Here is a 13852-nt window from a genome sequence, read left to right on the forward strand (position 1 = left end):
TGCTCTACTTTTCAATCGTTGCCAAAAAAAGAAAAAAAAAAGATAATAATAGTACTTAATACAAAAATGAACAAATAAAAGTAAAAAAAAAAAATAAAAATAATAGTTTTTTATTTGTTAATCATTTGCATCAAGATAAAAAACACTGAGGTTCTAACTTTTGAGTAGCAAATAAAACGCTTTCAATTTGAAAAACTCGTTATTTGAATCACACCGTTTTATAAATCAACCGTTCAATCCTCCGTCAGAGTAGGTCCACGAGAAATTTACATATTTTTTCTTATTCATAACTTATTTTTTATTTCTTAAATTAAAAAATCTAAAAATACGATCAAAATCACTACAATTTTCTCGATTTTTAGGTGCATGAAATAATTTCAAGTACGTTAATGTTTTCTTTTTCTTTCTTTTTTGTCGATAAAGCAATTCAAAATTCTTCGTTGGAACCATTGTTAATAAGTTTTCTATTCTTCAAAAAATAGCTCTAAAATGCCAAATCAAAAAATATTTTTAATAACTACATGTTCTACGTCAGAAGTTCATTCCGATTCAAAAGAAAATGTCAATTACTGCTACTTGTACACACTCACACACTGATAAAGTTGTGGCAACTTAAGCCACAGGAAAAGGGATAATCCCTACGCAGGGGATTTGAAGGGCATCTTCCCTATCCGAAGGGGAATTCCAATCAGATGAAACGGACACTGCGTGTAGTACAGACGCGTATGTGTTGGCTCGGATCAAATAAGGATCCGAGTGGAATTATGGAAACTAAACCCAACATTTGTAAATAGTTGTATATATGTGTTAGTAGTATTGTTTGTTGTGGTACATAATAGTAGTGTTGTGATTGTGAATAAAATGGAAAAAATGAAATTGGTTGAAGTTATTGGACTTGTAAGAAAACACGCAACAAATCGTAACATAAGTGTTGCGACAAAATTATGGTGACCCGGACGTGATTATATAAGTAATTTTGGACACAAAAGGACAAAACTTAGCATTGGATTCCCACAAATTCGAGTTGGATACACGAATACGCTGAGATTGAGGTAGGCCCATTTTTTCCCAATTTAAATTGCTAATATTGTTTAAATTTATCATGGATCTTGCTAGATTAAAAGAGCTCCGTAAAGGGCTAAGAATTTCCTTAACAAAACATTTGACAAAAATAGAGACCACATTAGAAATAGAAATCACTTCGGATGATTATTCGAAGGAAGATAAGATTGATGAGCTTTTGAGCCTAAAATCTCAGCTCTTAGAAAAATTAAAAGCTGTAATTACTCGTGATGAAGAAATACAATCTAAAATTGAAATTGAGGATATGCTAGCAGATATAGAGACGAGTGAAGAATATAAAGATAAAGTAAACGAAATGAAATCTAAAATTGAAAGGCACTTGGACATTTTATGTGATAGACCACGAGCGGGAGTGGGAATTCAGATGAATAGGAGGATTGAACAGGTAACTGTTGATGCGGAGGAAAATGTTCAAACGGCGGCTGCGGCACTTAATAATGTGTCGTTCAGAAGTGAAACCAGAAACGTAGTTAAACTTCCGAAATTAAATATCCGAACATTTTATGGAGATTGTAGTTATTTCCTAGATTTTTGGAATTCTTTTGAAGTCGCGGTTCATAATAACGACGCATTGTCAAAGGTGGAAAAATTTACGTATCTTAAATCGTATTTGGGAGGTGTTGCGCGTAGTGCGGTATCAGGTTTTTCTCTGACAGATCAAAACTACGATGAATCAATAAACTTGTTAAAGGAACGGTTTGGGCGCTCAGACATAATAATGTCATCTCATATGCATAAGCTTTTGCTTGTAGATTCAGTTAAATCATGTGCTAATGTAATAGGGTTGCGAAAAATGTATGACGCAATAGAAGTGCAAATAAGATCACTAAAATCGTTAGGCGTTGCTACAGGAACGTACGGGAATTTATTATGTCCAGTAATTCTGCAGAAATTGCCAGAAGAATTAAATTTAAGTTACAATAGGACTCGCAAAACAAACGAATTATTTGACATTACGGATTTAGTGGAATTTATAAGAATGGAAGTAGAATGTAGGGAAACTGCGCTAATATTAGCTAATCCAAAAAATGCCAATATGAAGGAATATCCATCACAGAACAAAATTAACGACACAGGCAGTTATGGAAGCTTGGAAGAGTCATTGAAGTTCACAAGGGGCGTGACAAGAAGGTAAGATCAGTGACTTTAAAAACATCTTCTGGGATAATCAGACGCCCAATTCAACTGTTGTATAATTTGGAAATCGAAGCCAATGAATGAATACATTGTGAGTAAATGGTTGTGTGGTTGTGTTAAATTTAATATTGTTGTTGTTTAGTAATAGTTTAATGTTAAATAGTTAGTGTTGTATTTTCAAAGTGGTAATATATATTAAGTGATTTAATTTGTGAAATTTATGTTCAAGGTTTTGAAATTTTTAATACGTCATGTATTGTTAAGAACAATACATGACTGGATTCCTCATTTCGGGGCGGGAGGATGTGGCAACTTAAGCCACAGGAAAAGGGATAATCCCTACGCAGGGGATTTGAAGAGCATCTTCCCTATCCGAAGGGGAATTCCAATCAGATGAAACGGACACTGCGTGTAGTTAAGACGCGTATGTGTTGGCTCGGATCAAATAAGGATCCGAGTGGAATTATGGAAACTAAACCCAACATTTGTAAATAGTTGTATATATGTGTTAGTAGTATTGTTTGTTGTGGTATATAATAGTAGTGTTGTGATTGTGAATAAAATGGAAAAAATGAAATTGGTTGAAGTTATTGGACTTGTAAGAAAACACGCAACAAGTCGTAACATAAGTGTTGCGACAAAAGTTTCAGAAATCATTTTCGGCAATCTGAAATTAATTATTAATTTGCAACAATTTTAAGTCTTAATTAGTAAAAATCAAAGTCGCAGGTAAAGTTATACATGAACATTTTTACAAAGAATCAGTAAAAAAATAATTTCGAATGCAGATATAACAGAAATAAACTAACTTCAAACTAATTACCTTCAGCTCAACTTTCCGATGTAAACGAAGAAACTGTTTCCTTCTCCGTGGTCGGTCCAATTGTTCAGACAAATGTTTCAACACATGTTATCTGTTTCGTTTAACCTGAATTTGCTTGATTTGTTAAAGAATCATCCCCCTTTTTTTTCTTTGTGAGTAATACAAATTCTTTTTTCGCCATAAGTTCATACATATGAATATCCAGAACTGCAGCTTTTATTTCTCATGCCTTAGTTTTAAATAGGACTGGTATGAACAACTTCTGCAACCTAATTCCTTTCAAAACAATGGGTGGAAGAAAGACTTTAATTTTCTTTTCGTTTAAAACTTCTAAATTTCAAGCAATTTTCGAACTAAATTACGCTATGCATCGAAGAATGAGAGCTAAGAACGCTGAACCTTGAATCTAGTACTCGAATTTTATCTTTGTAGCGTAACGGGGTGAATCGAAACTCTACAACTTATAGAACACAGCAAAAAATTAAGTTGATTTTTTAGCTACAAACTTCGGCCTTGTTTTAGTCTTGCAATTTTAAGCAAAAACAAAACATTTTGAACACCTTGTATTTGTAAGTATAATCTTTTGGCGGTTTTCCGATTTACCCCGCAGAAAGAAATGAATCGGAACATGTGTTAAAATCTTTATTTATAACGATTCAACTTCCTGTAATAGAGATATAAAAAATGTGCTTGAATTGAGAAATATATAAAGATTAAATACGGATTCAATTCTTTATGGCGTTTGTAAAAGTTATCAGGTCCTTTAAACGAACAGATATTAGGCTGTTTTATCGTGTTTGGTCAAACATTCGTATGTTTTTCCCAAACATTCGTAATTATTTGGGTAGAAGACTTTGGCTACATCGGGTTGGCATGAGTATTTCCCCCAGGAACTTTAATAAGGAAGTCTTTTGGAGAAAAGGTGCTTGGAAGTTAGGGATTTTCTTGGACTCCAAAATCTGTGTCTTCTTCCTAACTTGTAGAGTATATGGACTCTCTGTCATTCTCTTGAATAGAATAGTTGTCCTTATGTCGTTTATAAAAGCTATCATGTCCTTTAAACGAACAGATATTAGTCTGTTTTCATTTGGCTGAAATTTCTTTATGACATCTTCTGGGAGGAACGCAGCCTCTCTCTCCGATCTTAATATATAAGGTAACTAATAAAGTTCTTGCCGTTTTTTCTTTGCCATTGAAATACCTGATCTTATGGTATACAAATTAGTGTGTCACATGGTTCAAGCAGCTGTCAGGTATGCAAATTCGTGTATCACGTGTTTTAATCACCTGTCGAGCGAGGTCAGTGCTAGCGGGACGTATGTATTAGAGTAGAAAAATGGATGTGTCAAAGGAGCTCATTCGATGGTTCTTTGCTTTACAATTTCAAAATGAGCTTATCAACAGCTGCATCAACCTGTCGAATGTGTCACGCGTTTGGGGATAGTGCTGTAAATGAACGTATAGCAAGGCAATAGTTCCAAAAATTCAAATCTGGAGATTTGTCTCTTTGTGATGAGCCTCGTAGTGGACGATCACCAGCCTTGGATGATGGAGCCCTAGAGTCGGCCACTAATGAGGACAGTAGCCTAATATGTAGAGAACTTGCAAGACAGTTTCAAGTTTCTGATAAAACAATTAAACTTCATCTACACCGCTTAGGTAAGGTCGTACAGGATAAGCAAGTGTGTTCCGCACAAGCAGTCAGAAATTCACAAGAACCAACGAGTGGCAGCCTGTATTCCGTTGCTTTCTCGGCACTGTACTGCACCCATACTCGATCGAGTGCTTGTCAGTGATGAAAAGTGGGTTCTGTATGACACTCCCAAGCGTTCCAAACATTGGTTGTCATCAAAGGACACGGCTCCTTACACCGAAAGATCATCTATGCACCCACGTAAGATCATGCTTTGTCTGGTGGACTACTCGCCAACTGGTTCACTATGAGCTGTTTCCAGTGTCCCAAACTATCACTGATGTCTTGTAAACACAGCAATCCGAAGGTGTGCAACAGGCATTACAAATGAAGGAGCCATCACCAGTGAATCGCAAGAGAGTACTCTTCCTGCATGATAACGTGCGTCCACGTGTGGCACGAGTGATAATGGATTAATATTCGGCAACTTGGTTGGAAGACTTTGTGCCATCTACCGTTTTCACCTGACCTTGCACCAACAGATTACCACATCTTTCACTCCGTGGACAATCATCTGCGGGGGAAATCTTTCACGAATGAAGTTCTACTGTGGAAAGCAATCACGGACTTTTTTGCATCCAAGACCCACGAATTTTACCACAAGGGAATTTTGCAGCTAGAGACACGTAGGCATAAGGTTCTTGATACCGATGAAAATTACTTTAAGGACTAACAATAGATCATACTTTCTGAAAGCCATTTTTTGTTCCATCATCAAAAACGGCAAGAACTTTATTGATTACCTTACATTAGAGGTATCGTGTTCGTTCAACCTTTCGTATGTTTTTCCCATACATTCGTAATTATTTGGGTACAAGACTTTGGCTACATCGGGTTGGCATGACTTTTTTCCCCCTGTAATTTTAATAAGGAAGACTTTTGAAGTAAAGGTGCTCAGAACCCGATCATCCTGACATTGGACATGGGGCACATTTCTATTTCAGGGCCCCCGAGGGCCTCACTAAGATTTTTGAAGACACTGGACACGGAATCATTTTGTGCCACCCCCCACCCCCGATTCCAGCTTTTTTTATATGTTGAAGCAGTAAAATATTTCGATACTTGCGTTTTTACACAACCATACTAAATTTGGTGATACCTCATATCACTAGTGTTCACTCTAGGAAAAAAAAGGGCAGGGTGCTGGCCTTTGAAAAGGGCACTTTTTTAAAAAAGGCACTATTTCAACGCGGTGTCCTCCATCCAAGACCAATGATGCACCACTCAAATAGTACTGAGTGCTCAACCCCCCCCCCCCCAAAAAAAAAGAGGATAAATAACACTCAAAACACCTTGCAAAAATTCAAACAGTCTAGTCTGCACCATGACCCCCCCCCCCCTTTGATCGCTGTCACCACTGACTTTAGTATTAAATATAATTTCATCCAGAAAACGCACTTGTCTTCAAAATAGGGTTAGTTCACCCCCCCCCCCCCACAAATGCCAACTGACCTAAGCACATTTTCCACACTCCATAGGAACATTTAGCTAATGCTGAAACTTGGCTTTGGATGTTTTTCAACAATTTTCAGGCCACAATTTTAACTACTTATAAGAGTAAAAAAAAATTCTAGGCATTTCAAAATCCTTTGAATTTTAATTTAAGAAGCACAGTATTTAATTACGTATCTCCCCTTCCTACCAAAGAAACTGCCTAGTAATGTGCATTGTGCCATTAAATATTTTAGTAGACATCAAAATTGTGATGAGTGTAAATTCTCCTTTTTTAAATATAGTACACTTCAAATAGAATAATTAACTTAAAATACTGTGTGCAGTGCTTCAAAAAAGCAGTGGTAGCAAGTTGCAAAACTAAAAAGATTTTATTTGAGCTCTATTTCCTAGTCTCTGAGTTGTTCAAACTCATAACACAAATGTGTTGGCAGATGTATGCGCTCCTAAATGCAATGCATAAGCAGCTTGGGCCAAGCTAAGATTTTTATCTCAGACAATTTTTGTGAAAATTTAATATTTCAGCATTTTAATTTTGTGATTTTTTAAAAAAATAAATTGTATAATATTAATGAATGAAAAAGAAACAGTGCAAGATTATTTCAGTTAGAAAAAAGCACAAGTAAGTCAAAAGTATGCTTTTTATTATGTCAATAAGTGTTTTAAATAATCTGTTATATGAATCACACACACATATACAAAGATAATAAAAATACTTAGCAAAAAGGAAAGAATTGAATGAACGTCCTCTCAACGCGAGGTTTCCATTTCAAACGGTTTTTTTTTTGGGGGGGGGGGATGGGGTTAAAAATCCAAGATATTAAAAAAATACCCTTGCATTTTAGCCCAGTAAGCTTTGTACTATGTTCTTCTTAGGAAACAATCAGAAAGTTAACTTTCCAGAAACATGTGAAAAGATTGCTACACAATCACTAGCAATGCGCTAAAATTAGCTAAGCCTAATTTCCACGTGCAGACGAAAAACGGACACAAAGGGCTGAAATTGTTAGGAAATTGTCCTATTCCCTCTCTCATTGTTGATTCTCAAAAGATCAAGGATAGGAAGAAATGAAACAATGATCTCTCCCTTCCCAGAAGACCCCACTCCTTCCCACAACCTTTCAAAAACCAACCCTCAGTAGAAGGGAAGAACATGCCTTTGTTTCCTACTGATAAGCCTGTTTGAATTCTGAGAATCTCATCCCTTCTTCCCCTAGGTATTTGCTTCCCCTTTTGTTTATGGGGCCGTTTTCAAGGTGAAATTCTGGGAACAAGGATAAGACATGGGCGTTTTTGCAGACGATCGCTGGGCAAATAAAATTGCCCCAATATCGCGGCAGGTCGAAACGATGGTTGAGGCATCTTTTTGAAAACAAAAGGTGCAATTTCTTATTTTTGAAAAGGGCAGGGCGCATTTTGCGATCTAAAAGAAGGGCAGGGCACATTCTGCTGATATGGAAAAGGGCAGGGCGCTGCGCCCTTCAAAAACGGCCTAGCAGGAACACTACATATCACAATGTAACATATACATTTAAAAAGTAGAAGAGGTATAGTAGTACACAATAAATATATAAATGTGGTTAAACTTTGCCCGTTGCAGTAAATGGTTAATACCAAAATGATCTATGATATAACTTTTAATAATAAATACAGACTAAATTTCGAGTGGTTTTCTGATTTGCAAAGTGATCACATTTTTAAGGCGAATTTATATCAACAAATGGATTTTTTTCTTATTTTGGCATTTGCAAACTATCAATGATATCATTGCACTCTAGATTCTGAGTGAAATCATTATTTATTTTTAATTAACATGATAAATTAAGGGGATTTTGGGTCCCCCTGAAATCTAAGAGGAGGGGCCTGTGCCCCACATGCCCCTGCGGTAAGCAGGCTCTGAAGGTGCTTGGAAGTTGGGGATTTTCTGGGACTTCAAAATCTGTGTCCTCTTTCTAAGTTATAGAGTATATGGACTCTTTGTCATTCTCTTGAATAGAATAGTTAAGGTTAAAATCTTCAGGCGATGATTTTGGGAATTGTTTCTCTTGTTTATTTTCTTTTTCTTTGTTTTTTGACCTTTTAAAAATTTTGACTGCAACTGTAATACATGCGTCGCAATGACAAAGCACTCACTGTCGTAATGAGCCATTTTGAGTTTTTCATCGATTGCTGCACCTTTGTTTCGACGTGTGTATTAGAGCTACCACAGGCCGTAACTTTTAACAACTGCTCTAAACCTTTCTTAAAAACGAAAATGCTGTGTATATCTTCTTTGGGTAGCAAATTTGACCTGTTTTGCTTCCACCAGTTGTTGGCTTTGTGTGCATGTACCGCCGTTTGCGACCATATGAGTCAGTGAGAATAAAAAGGGATGTAAGTGCCAATAAAAATTTGGAGATAACCAGCATAAATGGTAGGTGAATATCTCTGCTTTGAGGTAAAAGATAGTACTAGTAGTAGCCCTGGTATACAGCATGAGAAAGAAAAACTTTTCAATGAAGGCCTACCTATACCTAGGACCGGAACTTAAAACGCGTTTTACTCAAAACTTGAAAATGTCCACTTGCATCTTTTTGCTTCTCACTAACTCATATGTTCCTGTATGATTCTTGTTTCTTATTGTCCTCTCTAACACGCCTTATAGTTTTGCTCATGAGTTTAGTCTGGTGTACAGCGTGTCCCCATTTAACCAGCAAATACCTCTATTTTCGCAACTGTTAATCCTAGATGCATACTTAAAAATGATCGATCAAAACATTTGCGATCAAAACTCGAGGAAATATTCGAGTTTGAAATTTTCAGAGGCCGTGCAGATGAGATTTTGACTTATCGCCCTTGTAGAAGAATGACAGGTTGTAGAAGTAAAAAGACAAAATATTTATATTTTTCATTGCTATTGAAGAATAATACAAATGTTATGCTGTTATACGTAAAAACACTATAGGACTCGACCGATGCATCAGCGCCGATGGTTCACCTATTTTGCCATCGGCATCGGCGTGCCGAACTTGGAGAAAACATCGGCCTTAAAAAACATCGAAAAGCCGATGGAATTGGCCGATGTTTTAAAAAAAGGGAACTTTTTGCTCTTTCACTTTTTAATACAAAGTAACGGGAGTTATTGTTTTCATGTAACATTTTTTACCTAAATTTCATTATGAATTTCTATTTTAGTCATTCCTGAAAGAATTTTTAACACTGCATTCAGGTACAAACAAGTAAATTATTGCGTTGTTTTTCTGCCGGATGTAGGGGAAAATGGGGTGAAACCGGGACCCTAAGGTTTGCAGGCTTTCAGAAATCAGTTTTTAGCATAAAGGAACAAAATTTTGCAAAAGTATGCACTACTTATCTATTAATGCAACCACAGTTTCAAAACCATAAGTGTTTTTTTTTATAAATTGTTTCGTAAAAAAAAGTCATTTTATCCGGTTTTGCCCCACTAGTGGGGTAAAACCGGGTAGACATGTTATTGCTATGGGAAAATAAAAATTTTAAAAGTTGAAACAAAATCTAAGTTTTATTTAGTGACATATGTTAACTATTGTCATAACATACTAGAATAAGTAAAAAAGGACATATTGATGAGTTGTCAGTAAATTTTATTGTCTTTACCTTTAATTTTTTGTTGTAATATAAATCCTATTGACACAAGTCGCAGGTAAAATAGTTATATTCCTCTTCGGCTCCAGAACAGCTTTCATGAGCCTAACGTAGACATTAGATGCATTGGATCCATCCCTCACCACCCTCGGAGTCCGAGTAAAGCTCACTGCAGTAAATGCAGGCAGTATTGTCATCCTCTTCACTGGACTAATCCCTCATTTGCTCCTTTGATTTTTTTTTTTTTTTTTTTGACGCTTATTTTCTGTCTGTTGCTTTTTGGCATCTTTATAATGTTGCCTTTTCTTTGATTCGTTTATCTTTCCGCAGATTTTTTTTTTCTTCCGTCCATATCTTTGGTCTTCTTTCCATCATTTTTCTTTTCTTCTAATGTTGCCTGAAGATGAAGCTTTTATGAGGGGTTTCTACCAAATGAAGCGTCATGTCGGTAGCGCAAATTAAAGCAGGAAATAAATTAATTTCTCAAACTATTTTTGCATAATTGCAAATATTTTTTCTGCGATGAAAATAATAATGCTTTTTAATTTTCGAACCTGTAATTAGCGATTGTTCAGCGATCAAAAGTTCGGCAATTCGTCATGTCGGTCACATGAGTAGAAACCATTTGTTACTGAACTGATGCGTGTGTTACCGATGCTTTTCACAATTCTTTCTTTGTGTAATGAATTTGTTGTATCTCATGATTGAAAAGTAGTTTAATTTCTTAAAATATTCTCCTGAAACACTATTTTCTCAACAAAATTTGAGTTCTTTAACAAAATTTTTTTTTGCTTTTTCACCCTCTTTTCTTTTGCATAAATATTCATACCTTCGTTCGTAACTACTGCCCCAAAAGATAAATTTTGTTTTAAAAAAGTAAATCTGTTAACCTGTGCAAATCTACCTCCCCCCAGTGGCGTAGCTACACTTTCTGCCGCCCAGGGCGGTTCATCAATTTGCCGCACTTTTTGATGGGAAATAGTCGACACATTAAATAGTCAAAATTATTTTAGTAAGTATTAAAAGTATTTATTAAGTAAGTTAAGTAAGTTTAGTAAGTATTTATTTTAGTATTAAAAATAAACAAGAAAAAAACTTTTTTTTTCCTTTTTATTTTTCTTGTAGAAGGCGGAAAAAAAAGTAATTCAGAGCCTTACCGAAACATTCCAAAAGTTAAATCAAAATTCGGAATTTAAAGCAATTTTTAGAATTGCTTGTAGAAAAGATGCTTCGAACTCCTTTCTTTTTTTTTCTTTTCTTTTTTTCAAAATTAAACTTAGTTTTATGCATTCTTTGGTGACGTTATGGGGTCGGGACTTCTCAAGGAAGTTTTCCGAAACTGAAGTGTTAAAAAAAGCAACTTTAGGCTATCTTTGGATACGTGAAGATATTGGGGAAGGTTCGGGGGCGCTGTCCGGAAAGCTTTTCAACAAAATTGAAAAACAAGTAAACATAGGCTGTATCTTGAGGTGTAAGGTCTCCCCTGACTCCAACAAAGACTGAATTTTCCTCCCGAAATATTTTCAAACTTGAAATCAATTTTAGTCTATCTTTGAAGACGTTTAAGAAAATAGGGAACGTTCAGGAGCTCTTAGGAAATTTTTCGATGCCGAAGTTTTAAAAACGCAATATCAAAAACGCATTAGTTTCTAAATGTTTCCAAAAATGTTGGAAGTCAGATAGTTTTTATGTCTCTCCTTGAAACTTTTTGAAAATGACGTCCTAAAAACACGATTTCAGCCGTTGTTTGATGGACAAAGTTATGAGAGAGTTCGGAGGTTCGTTTCCCACTTTTTTTAAAAAAACAGGGTGGCGACAGGAACTGTGAAAAAAAGTTCCCTGACTTTTAACTGATTTCCCTGATTAAGTTCACCAAATTTCCCTGATTTACGTTACCATTGATAATGGTTTTCTTTCTTTGCCCTACTTGAAATCCATAGTATGTTTGTATAAAATGCAGTATTTTAAACGTTTTAAGTTGTGTAAAGTTGTTGAACTAAAGGTATATTTTTAAAAAATGCTACTTTTTTAATAAAATGGTTAAAAAAAAAACATATCAAGTCATTTTTTTGGGGAAAAAAAACCTACAAAATAGTATATTAAATTTTTCTACAATGGAAAGATTATAGAGAATTAAAAAAAAAAAAAAAATACTTTACTTCCAGAAACCACTTAGCATAAGAATTTTAAGAAACTATTAAAACCACTCTTAAAAACATATGTGTATTTATGATAAAACTAAAAAGTAATTGAAATTATTTTGAACTAAATTTTCAAACAGTATAATAATTGTTGCAAGAATAACAAGCAATAGTGAAATAATAGAAGTAATGTAGTTATTCTTATATAACTAATTGACATATTTATGCAAAACAGATGAAACCATTCGACATCCATTCATATGGAGCTTTTCACTAATCAAGAACATAGATTTTAATGAATGAATACAGCATTTTAACAATAAAAAATAAAGATATTTACTTAAGTTACTTAGTTAACTCTATTTCAAATGATTTCAGTATGTAATGAAAAAAAAATCTTACATCGCTTTTGTAACAAACTTTATAAAGGAAGGGGGGAAAAAAGAAATAAAAAAGCAATTAGTTAATTTCAAAATATATAAAAGAAGAATACAACTTGGTTATAAAATAAAAGAATCACTTAAGTCCGAAGAAAAGAAAACCTTTATAATCTGCGGTGATAAAAAATAATATAACGGCAAAAAACAAAGTTTTTTTTATTGAAAGTTCAATTTTATCAATCAAATTAAAAACAGGAAGAAGTAATAATCTTTAAGCTTTTATAGTATTAATTCAAAAACCAAAGATTTCTTCTTGAAATTCTGATTACAGTATGCTAATTACTTCGAGACAATGGAATAAAGGCAAAGGAGCTAAGGCATTAATGAAGGCTTCCTCTTTGCCTGTATGGTTGTTTATTTTACGTAGCATTGAAAGCGTAAAAGGAAATTTTAAGCTAGGTAAAATAAACAACCTAACAGACACAGAAACAATCTTAGGAAGTTCATCCTGTGATGAATAAGTAAGATTCAATACTTTGACGTTGAGGGAAAAAAATGCACAAATATGCGGCAGTGTATAATCACACCTCATTAATTTTACTTTTTTTTTGAGCAGATAATTGGCGGAAAATGCGTAGGGAATTAAAATACTTAATTTTGTAAAGCAAAAAAAAATTTTTTTTCCTTCATAAAATCAATTTTCCCTGATTTTTTGTTATTTTTTCAAAATTCCCTGATATTTCCCTGATTAATAAAGTTCCCTGACTTCCCTGATCTGTCGCCACCCTGAAAAAAATGTTGCTCATTTTAAGCTCTTCACCACTGATGAAAAAAAAATTTGTGGTCTTCCCTCAGAAATCTCTAAAAACGAAATTTGGAGCCAACCGTGATGACGTTATGTGATTTCGTGCACATCTGGGTTCTTTACCTTAGAATTTTTCTGAAGTTTAAGTTTCAAATACTCAACCTTAAGCTATTTTTGGAGACATTGGATGAGATGGGGATTTTAAAGTTTGAAGTCGATGTCCTAAATATACACTTTAGACTTTCTTTAATCATTATACTTTTATTTTTAATACGGTGGTTTCCCCGGAACTTACTTAATATCAAATGGTAGCTTCATCATTTAACGAAAGGTTATGAAATTTATTGTTTCCTCCGTAATAGTTAAAATTAACAGCAAAAAAAAAACATGGTTCCTTGACTTTACATTACCACCTCTCTCCGTCTAAAGGTTCAGAAGAAGGAAGGAAAAAAAAAACAGACAATAATGCTGAGATGTCCACAAGAAAAACACGTTTCGTATTCGAGTAATTGTACTTCCATAGTCGTACTAAAACCTTACAATTCGAAGACTTTTTCTTTTCTTTTTTGCTTCCAGTAGTAGATCAAAAGCATGATTTCCTTATTGGGAAAACACGTTAAATTTTTTTGCATTAAAAGTGAGAAATTGCCGCCCCTCAAAAAGTGCCGCCCGGGGCGGACCGCCCCCTCCGCCCCTCCCCAGCTACGCCACTGCCCCCCTTCTCCAAACTCTGAC

The 13852-nt window shown here is 34.8% G+C and overlaps 1 protein-coding gene across 1 annotated transcript; it reads left to right on the forward strand.

Moving 5' to 3' along the window:
• The first annotated feature begins 1102 nt into the window (after window positions 1-1102).
• LOC129218760 (uncharacterized) lies at window positions 1103-2218 on the forward strand. The gene has a single exon (XM_054853084.1). It carries the CDS (start codon window positions 1103-1105, stop codon window positions 2216-2218), a length of 1116 nt encoding a protein of 371 aa, XP_054709059.1.
• The last annotated feature ends 11634 nt before the right edge of the window (window positions 2219-13852 follow it).

This window comes from Uloborus diversus, chromosome 3, assembly GCF_026930045.1.
Source record: "Uloborus diversus isolate 005 chromosome 3, Udiv.v.3.1, whole genome shotgun sequence".
Lineage (NCBI taxonomy): Eukaryota > Metazoa > Arthropoda > Arachnida > Araneae > Uloboridae > Uloborus > Uloborus diversus.

Coding starts and splice junctions, on each gene's coding strand:
- LOC129218760 (XM_054853084.1), top strand. CDS start 1,103: ATGGATCTTGCTAGATTAAAAGAGCTCCGTAAAGGGCTAAGAATTTCC.